Below are 9,480 nucleotides of genomic sequence, written 5' to 3'. Positions count from 1 at the left end.
ATGCTTACAGGAAGGGGCCCGGGAATGGGGGACATGCTTACAGGAAGGGGCCCATGGGTGGGGGACATGCTTACAGGAAGGGGCCCGGGAATGGGGGACATGCTTACAGGAAGGGGCCCGGGATTGGGGGTCATGCTTACAGGAAGGGGCCCTGGATTGGGGGGGGGGGGCATGCTTACAGGAAGGGGCCCATGGGTGGGGGACATGCTTACGTTACTGGAGGATAAGCAGGATAGCCATGGGCCCCTGCTGTGTGATTGCCCCCCATGCTAAGATTTGCCAGCCACTGTCTACAGGCAAGCTCACCGGAGGGTTATGGGCCACAGTGTGTTCCGCCCCCTCATTAGTATGCAGGGCAGTGATACATTGTATCCGGAGCACAGGCTGTGACGTCAGCTACAAAACGTGACCTGCGAGCTCCGCCCTCCTAGAACGTCACCGCTGCGCCGGACGTGGGAGGAGCCAGTTCTCGGCGGTGACACAGGGAAACAGAAGAATGGAGGAGATCGGCGTGATCAGAGAGAAGAGCGGCAGCCAGGTACCGGGACGGCGGCGGGGGAGCCGCTCATCAGCTGTGTGTGCGGGGGCTCCCGGGGAAAAGGACGCACTGCGCCCTGCAAACTAGCTGTGTGCTGCCCCTATGTATAGGATAATGCTATAGAACGCCATAGATCACCTGAACGGATGGAGCCCCCCCCATGTACAGAATTACCACATGCTGCCCCCCCATCAGTTGTATTGTCTGTTGTGCCCCCCATGTATACGATGAAGGTATGGTGCCCCCCAATGTATAGAATTAACACATACTAACCTCTCTCCCGCACCGAAACGTCATGTGTGGAGCCCACCGTGTACAGAATGAGGGTATAGCACCTCCATAAATCATGTACGGACGCTGCCCCCCCACCCGGAAGCGTATCACAATGGCGCCATCTATGTATAGGATGAAGCGATAGTGCCCCCATAAATCACCTGAACGGATGGATCCCCCCCCCCAGGAAAGAGTGACTTGGCTGGACCCCAATCAGCTGCATATTCTGCCCCCCATGTTTGGATGAAGGTATAGCGTCCCCAAAGGCTACCGGAATTCATGGTGCCCCACGCAGGAAAATAATGTGCTGCTCCCCCAAATCTCATATGGTTCCCATGTAATTTATTATGCTTTGCTTATATGGCGCCATTAATTTCACAGCGCTTTACACACATCATCACTGTCCCTGATGGGGCTCACAATCTAAATTCCCTCTCAGTATGTCTTTGGAGTGTGGGAGGAAACCGGAGAACCCGGAGGAAACCCACGCAAACACAGGGAGAACATAAACACTCCTCGCAGATGGATTGTGCTGATCTCTTTAAATGTCAGCCACCGTGTGTGAGATTCTGCCCCTGATAATCAGCTGAGCCCCACTAATTCACCTGCAGACTACACCCCAAATAATGGTTGAAATCCCCCAGAACACTTTACAAGGCAGCACCACCTAAACCCCAAACTTGGGCCAATATCGTGGCTGCAGATATCGGCATCACGGATGCCCCCACGTCCAGTTCCACCCCCCGTCAGGCCAAAGTTCACTTTTCAGCTCTTCACAATGGGTATTATGTTCGCTTGCTGTCACTGAATGGAGACTTGTGCCTCTGTGTACAACTCCTAGAAGACTTGTTCCAAACCCTCAGCTGTGAGACGTCTTGGGTTCAGCATATAAACCTGTCAAAGATGAAAGCTGGAGGGTCCCTTTAGACCCCTGATATTGACATGTTTCCGTTCCCCCTGCTCCAGGATGAAGCCCCCTCGCTGGTGTCCTCGCGTCCCGTCACCGCGCTCTCGTTTCTGGGCCCGGAGCCTGAAGATTTAGAGGATCTGTACAGCCGCTATAAGGTGAGCACGGGAAGACATCTCCTTTATTGTAGCCGCCCCCTTCTGCCCGCTAACATTTTGGGGTTCTTCTCCATAGAAATTGCAGCAGGAGTTGGAGTTTCTGGAGGTTCAGGAGGAATATATCAAAGACGAGCAGAAGAACCTGAAGAAGGAGTTCCTGCACGCCCAGGAGGAGGTGAAGCGCATCCAGAGCATCCCACTGGTCATCGGACAGTTCCTGGAGGCCGTGGATCAGAACACTGCGATCGTAGGGTCCACGACAGGTACGGGGATGGGTGCAATGTGATTGGCTCATATCCCCTCGTGGTCAGACCCATGGATGCCCCACATTAAGTCATCGAAAATTCTGCCTGGTTGTTTTTTGAGCTCCCTGCTTGCTGTCATTGCCTGGGATTGTTTTTCTAACCAGCACTGATACATTGTAGCAGTCTACCAGGAAAGGAGTGAGCTTTGTGCTGCTGATATGTCACAAACCCTCAGCTGTGGAGAATGTTAAAAGGTCCGTCCACACTTCTGCTCTGAGAGGTGAGCGAGGCGGGGGTCCGTCACATCCACTGATAACCCGCCGGGTATCACAACTGTGCACGATGCCCACAGATGCGGATGTGTCTCGGCAGGTCGCGGTAAACGTGACGTCACTTACTTCACTCATGACTCGACGCTGAAGTGTGAAGCAGGGCTATCCCTTTAAGTGTAACAGATGGTTGGAGGGTTTGTTACAGTGTATCAGTCTCTACATTGTCCTCATACCTCGTTACAATGTATCAGTCCGGGCTCTTTAGCTCTCACAGCATTGTCCAGACTGGATGAAACTGTCCCAAACCTTCAGCTGTGATAAGTGTTCATTCTAGCCTGATATTCAGTCTCCAAAATGTTTATATTCACCGGCAGCAAGCAGAGGTTTTGGACATAGAAATGAAAACACAAAGTGTAAAAGTTGTAAAACTTTTCATTCTGCCCCTATAGGCGCTGTCATGGCTGCCATTAGTGGTGGTCACGATTATACATTGAGTAGGGGGGGTTATTTTTAGAGTCTTGTACACCAAGGTTTTCTCTGTTTCCCCCCCCCCAGGATCTAATTACTATGTGCGGATCCTGAGCACCATCGATCGGGAGCTCCTGAAGCCCAACGCGTCCGTCGCTCTTCACAAACACAGCAATGCGCTGGTGGACGTGCTGCCCCCGGAGGCCGACAGCAGCATCATGATGCTCACGTCAGGTGATGGACCTGTACTTGTCCACACAACACCCCCTGAAGGCGGGCCTTAGCTACATCCATGTTCCAAACCCTTCTCCGTATGTGTGTCGTCCCTGCACTGTCCATCTGCTCCAGGACATGTGGTGCTGCTCGTCCCAAGCTGTCTGATGCAGAACGATTAACTCTTTATTGTTCCACAGATCAGAAACCAGATGTGTTGTACTCTGATATTGGGGGCATGGACATTCAGAAGCAGGAGGTGCGGGAGGCTGTGGAGTTGCCCCTCACTCACTTTGAGCTTTATAAACAGGTGAGTTATAGCGCGCAGCGACCCCGATCCCCGGGGAGGTTGTGGGGTAACGCTGACCCCGATTCTCTGTGTCCACATTACAGATTGGAATTGATCCTCCCAGGGGGGTCCTGATGTACGGACCCCCAGGCTGCGGGAAGACCATGCTGGCCAAAGCTGTGGCCCATCACACGACAGGTCAGCATAATGAACGGTTCTGGACATTTCTAATAGATGTTTACCGTTGTTCTAATTCCTGCTTGCTGTCTGCGGATGGGAAAGTCCAACCCGTCCCCACTCAGGTCAGAGGTTGGATTTACTGGGCACGTGTCCATTCAGTAGGAACTGGCTCTGGTTGTCTGGACACATGACCACTGCAGCCAAAAACTGGCTACCGATTGTCCAATGTTGGCACGAGCGAAAGAACATCTGCTCAGGCCGACGGGCACACCTGATGATTGGGGCATTACGGAAATAAGTCTGTTACCCTGACTCCTTGAACCTCCTTCCCGTCCTGCTACATCTGTTTCCAAAAATCACCAGCATACAGGCAAAGATGCTTCCCTGCCCAGGCCACAGAACAAATGCACTAACAAGGTGCAGCGGACTCAGATGGCACAGGTGCAAAAATACCTGATGAGGCCTTCAGCCTATAATCAGGAAATGGCCGCTTGGTATAATAATGCACAAAAAATATAATCTGTATGTGGCAGTTTTCACATAGGTTCAGCCGAATGCTTTGCATTTTCTATGAGTGACGCCCATAATATTACATCAGGCAGGCCAGCCAGGGCTAAAAAAAAATGCATACAGTGTGAACAGAGGCCACAGTATACAGAGCCACCTTCCCTAGAGGGCGCCGTTGGGCTGGTCGGAGAGGGCACTGACCACTGCTGCTTAACCATGTAACAGATAGCGGAAGCAGAAGTCAGTCTGCCAACCGCCGGCTTCTGCTGTTTCCACGGTCACGGCTTCTGAACCTTTGATCGCTGTGATGTACATGTGCGTCAGGGTGCATGTATCTGACACAGCTGAAGGTTTGTTACAATGTATCGTTCTGAGGTCCTTTCTCTGAGTATTAGAAGTAGATTAGTCACGTTGGTTGCTCTTTTTTCTCGCAGCGGCCTTCATCCGTGTGGTGGGCTCTGAGTTTGTACAGAAGTATCTGGGCGAGGGTCCCCGGATGGTGAGAGACGTGTTCCGGCTCGCCAAAGAGAACGCTCCCGCCATTATATTCATTGACGAGATCGACGCCATTGCCACTAAAAGATTTGACGCACAGACTGGAGGTGAGTGGGGGAGGCGCCGTGACTCTGCTCAGCTGTGCGGGGGGGTCTTAGAGAAGCTCATGGGTGTGCTTACTTTTGCAGCGGACCGCGAGGTGCAGAGGATCCTCCTGGAGCTGCTCAACCAGATGGATGGGTTCGATCAGAACGTCAACGTGAAGGTAACGGCGACGGCTCTCCCACATTTGTCTCGTTTCCTGCGGATTCTCCATTTATTTCTCACATCTCCCTTCCCTGTGGATCACTTACAGGTTATCATGGCCACTAACAGAGCGGACACGCTGGACCCCGCACTCCTGAGACCCGGGCGCCTCGACCGGAAAATCGAATTCCCTCTGCCGGACCGCAGACAGAAGCGTCTCATCTTCTCCACCATCACCAGCAAGATGAACCTGTCTGAGGAGGTGGACCTGGAAGATTGTATCCTTCTTAGCAGGGGATGGAAAGTTGGATGACAGCCAGTGTGGCCGCGATTACCGCTCACATTATGGTCGCTCAGTGGTCTGTATCATGTAAGATGGAGACAGATTCGCCTCTGGCAGCAGCTAAACTGGTGCTCACCCAACTTCTTGTTTTTACTTAAAGGGATAGTCAACTTTGTTCCACCCACTCTTAAAATCTAAAAATTAAATACAGCTTCTTACATCCCAAAAAAATTTGGAACCCCCCCCTTTTAAGGTTGGACTCCTTAACCGAAGCTGCAGACGTTGCCCGACCTGATAAGATCTCTGGAGCAGATATCAACTCCATCTGCCAAGAGGTAAGCCACCCGAGTCCACCGCACGTCCCATCGCAGCCGCTTTGGGGTATTATATAACTTAACCCCTTAACGACCTGCGCTGTACATTTTCGTCGGGTTCAGGAACAAATCTCGCTCTGTTGGGCAGATGCTGGCTGTGTTACACATCCAGTAGCACACTCTAATCACTGCTGTTTAACCATTTACATGCCACTGACAATCATCAGCCGTGGCATTTAAATGTCCCCCAGCTCCTGTCAGCCCATCTGCAGTGATTGTGGGGAGACAGTGGGTTAATGATGGTGGGGGGGGAGATATGTATGCCTCCGTAGCTGCCATCGTCCTACTCCTGTTAAATGCAGCCTGTGGCGACTGTTGGGTATACTGAATACTGTGCTACTGCGGTATACAGAACGAGTGATCAAAGTCCCCTAAGGCCGCTTTCACACTCAGGCTTTCGGTATCAGGCATGGTGCGGCGAAAAACCGGACTGCCGGATCCGGCGCCTGTTACGACCAGATTCGGCTTTTTCCCCGTGCTGTTTCATTGCTGCCGCATTGCGCCAGAAGGCAATGCGGCGCGGCCGGTTTTTTCCGGATCTGGAGAAAATAGCCGGTTCGGCATCTGTAAAAAAAAAAAAACGTTGCATGCAACGTTTTTTCCCAATGCCGGACCGGTTTTTCGCACTGCGCATGCCTGGAAACCTTCTCTGCCAGGAATACATCCGGCAGAAAGAAGGATCCGGTGTCTGCGTATGTGGCCGGATCCGGCAGTCCGGTTTTTCGACGCCCCATGCCGGATACCGAAAGCCTGAAGTGTGAAAGCGGCCTAACCGGATCAAATAGAGTAAAATTACAAAAAAAAAATTTTGTGAACAAATGAAAAAGATTAGCGCTTTTGGTTTAGTCTTTTCTAACCAAACATAAAATGATTTAAAACGGGCAATAAACGCCAAAAGAAGAAATATCGGCAATGCCAGTATCGCCATGTTTGGTTGCTGCACTGTCCCTCAAAAAATTAAATAAAATGGAAATAAACTGCTGTATGGCACCTCTCCAAGGATCAAAACTTTTTTTTAAATGTAAGATTTTTTTTTCTTAACCACTTTTATATACCGTATGTTTAAAAAAAAAAAAAAAAAAAAGAAACCCTCCATAAATTGCTGTAATTGTGCTGACCGGGAAAATTTGTTTTTTTTTAACCACCGATCAAATACCATAAAATTAACCTCTTGACCACCTTGCAATTTTTAGTTTTCGTTTTTCACTCCCCTTCCCACAGCCATATTTTATATTACTGTTAATATGGCCATATGAGGGCTGTCATGAGAACCTATCAGTACCCACGACCAATTGACAAGGGTGCTGATGGGCCGGATTAGTGACGCGCGTCCGGCCGGTACAGAAGTAACAGCATCAGGGCGCTGCAGACGTTGGGTGTCTGATTAATGCTTCCCCGTTATGACATGACTGATGCCGCTCTCGTGTGTCCGCAGGGTGGGATGCTTGCTGTACGGGAGAACCGTTATATCGTGTTGGGCAAGGACTTTGAGAAAGCGTACAAAACGGTCATCAAGAAGGACGAGCAGGAGCATGAATTTTACAAGTAAAGCGCAGCTGTCGGTGCTGCCCCCCAGTCCCGTTACCCCTGCCTGCTGACCGCCCAGTCATTGTTTCTTCTTTCTTATGGACTAAATGATGAATAAAAAGCTTTCAACCACCTCATCATCATCTACTGTACGTTTCCCGGGTTGTCAGGCGAGCAGGCGCTGGGTCAGACAACCTCACAGGAACCGGTAAAATGTTCGTTATCTTTTTTTTTTTTTTTTTTTTTAAAGGTTGGATTAAGTCTAACATCAGCCATACACTAGAGACCATGGGATGTGCGAGTTATCTAACCCGACTTTACCATATACATGAACGATCGGCATTGAGGAGCGAAGACAAATCTGTCTTAAACCCCCCCCCCCTCCCCTGGAAACAAAAGGATCGGATATTGAAATTATTTTGGAAGAGTCGGAAGGCCCCTATACACATGATCTGCTGTGTATGGAGGTGTCTCACCTCGTCTACTAGATGAGTAATGGCTCCCGGATCCGCCTTTATCACCACAGTCCCATAGGAATAGGACAGAAGCAGCCATCACCCCTTTGTAAGGAGTTACGTCAGAGCCCCATATTTGGATCAAGGCTTTTAACGGGGGATGACCTGCTACATTGTATCATAACCCTTTTGTCCCAATCTGACGGTCCGTCACATCCTGATAATGAAGATGCCGCAGTGCTGGTATAGTACTTTCATCCCCCCCCCATGCAGTGTTGGTCCCGGCCGCCCATCGTGCACACTCAGTTGCATCTAATATGGCTGCTGTAGTTCCCTCCCATACTAAAAGAAAAGTAAAATGTGATCCAAGGTAATGGCACGTCACTGTTCAGACTGCTGCAGATCCTCGTTACGCCTCGTTATTCTCGTCTGCTTTGCATCAACACTTCACGTGAAGCATACAAGATGTGGCGCTGACTCTGGGGGTATTGTTTCAGCACCTGAAGCCACTTTAATGCATTTCTTATATATACAGTCATGGCCGAAAGTGTTGGCACTCGAAATTGTTCCAGAAAATGAAGCATTTCTAACAGAACATTCTTACAATTCCCCATGTTTTGTTATGCACACATCTATTTTCTTTGTGTGTGTTTGGAACAAAACTAAAAAACTCTGAGAATAAAAGGCAAATTAAACGTAAAATCAGACACAACTCCAAAAATGGTTTGGACAAAATTTTCGGCGCCCTCAGGTTATTTGGTTGCACCCTGTGTAATAAACGATGGCAATCAATCGCTTCCTACTGAAAGATTTTGGCTTAGGCAACTTTTACACTTGCCACTTTTCTTGCGGGCCGTATCGCCACATTTTTATGGTCTGCCACAATAACGGACCGCTAAAAAGCTTGCGGATCGCCGTTTATTTTTCCAATACTATTGAAATAGTATTGGAAAAAAAACCGGCGTTCCACAATACCGGAAGTCACGGTGCGCCGCAAAAACAAACTTCCTTTTGTTTTTGCATTGATTTTCAATGGGGACCGTGTCTGTACGCCGTGAAAAAGATCGAGCAAGCTTGATCTTTTATCATGGCCGCAAATACTGCACACGGCGCACCGTGGATTTTTTGCGGGCCGATTTTTGCGGCCCCATAGAAATCTATTGGGGCTGCAAATTCGGCCCGCAAAAACATGGTAAGTATAAAAGTAGCCTTACTCCCATACATTTGGGCAAACTGCAGTCTAGCTTTCTTCTGTCAGCAGTGAGGTCTTCCTGGGTCTCCTGCCATAGCGTTTCATTCACATGTGGACTGATGGTTCACGCTGGCACTGATGCACCCTAAGCCTTTTAAGGTTTTGTATAAAATGATGTCCAATTTGCCTTTTTTTTTTTTTGTGTGTGTTTTTTTGAAATACAAAGGAAATGAACGTGTATAACAAAATGTGTAATTGCAATAATTTTCTTGGAGAAATACTTCTATAATCTGGAACAGTTACAAGGGTGCCAACAGTTTTGGAGATAGATTATTATTATTTTTTTTTTTTTTATATATATATATATATATATATATATATATATATATATTTTTTGCTCTATCACACTGCGGCATAAGCAATTACATAAATAGCAATTCCATAATATCTATCCAGAGAAGCATCCCATCTTGCCGCACGGCTCTACGTCTGCAAACATCACTTATTAAGAAAGGAGAGGACTTGTGTTATATCCTAGTCATGAACCTTGGAGGGTGACAAAAAAAGTCCTGTTATCTGCCGCCGTCCTTCACGCTGCCCTTGACTCGTACAATGACGACAGATGAAGCCACTTCCTGATAAATTACAGCCCAAATATCTGTAGGCAACTAATAGGATTGTATCACTGGGGATGATAATTGACAATAAGGTAATGAAAAAAACTATTTTTCCACTACTGCCATAACGATCAGTGTTTGTGTTTTGCTCCATCTTTGGCCCTTAACTCACTGCACCGATTAACAGTGGTCAGTTCTACATCAGTACTGAGCTTTGTAGCTGTGAAGCCAAGGTCAGGGC

General features: G+C 48.7%; 1 protein-coding gene across 1 annotated transcript; it reads left to right on the top strand.

Moving 5' to 3' along the window:
* The first annotated feature begins 270 nt into the window (after window positions 1–270).
* On the top strand, window positions 271–7,112 carry PSMC4 (proteasome 26S subunit, ATPase 4). Its single transcript, XM_073570510.1, has 11 exons — window positions 271–538; window positions 1,778–1,876; window positions 1,953–2,139; window positions 2,949–3,095; window positions 3,275–3,384; window positions 3,468–3,561; window positions 4,485–4,652; window positions 4,734–4,810; window positions 4,901–5,069; window positions 5,354–5,409; window positions 6,884–7,112. The coding sequence occupies exons 1-11, from the start codon at window positions 497–499 to the stop codon at window positions 6,995–6,997; spliced, it is 1,263 nt and encodes a 420-aa protein (XP_073426611.1). The 5' UTR covers window positions 271–496; the 3' UTR covers window positions 6,998–7,112.
* Window positions 7,113–9,480: the final 2,368 nt, after the last annotated feature.

Source organism: Dendrobates tinctorius, unplaced genomic scaffold (assembly GCF_039654945.1).
Source record: "Dendrobates tinctorius isolate UK_male_01 unplaced genomic scaffold, ASM3965494v1 ptg000028l, whole genome shotgun sequence".
In the NCBI taxonomy this organism is placed as follows: domain Eukaryota; kingdom Metazoa; phylum Chordata; class Amphibia; order Anura; family Dendrobatidae; genus Dendrobates; species Dendrobates tinctorius.
The sequence above is the reverse complement of the archived record's forward strand: the minus strand, read 5'-3'. Positions and strand labels throughout refer to the sequence as shown.

Coding starts and splice junctions, on each gene's coding strand:
- PSMC4 (XM_073570510.1), top strand. CDS start 497: ATGGAGGAGATCGGCGTGATCAGAGAGAAGAGCGGCAGCCAG. Junction 3,562..4,484: donor TGTGGCCCATCACACGACAG/GTCAGCATAATG, acceptor TTTTTCTCGCAG/CGGCCTTCATCCGTGTGGTG. Junction 5,410..6,883: donor TCAACTCCATCTGCCAAGAG/GTAAGCCACCCG, acceptor GTGTGTCCGCAG/GGTGGGATGCTTGCTGTACG.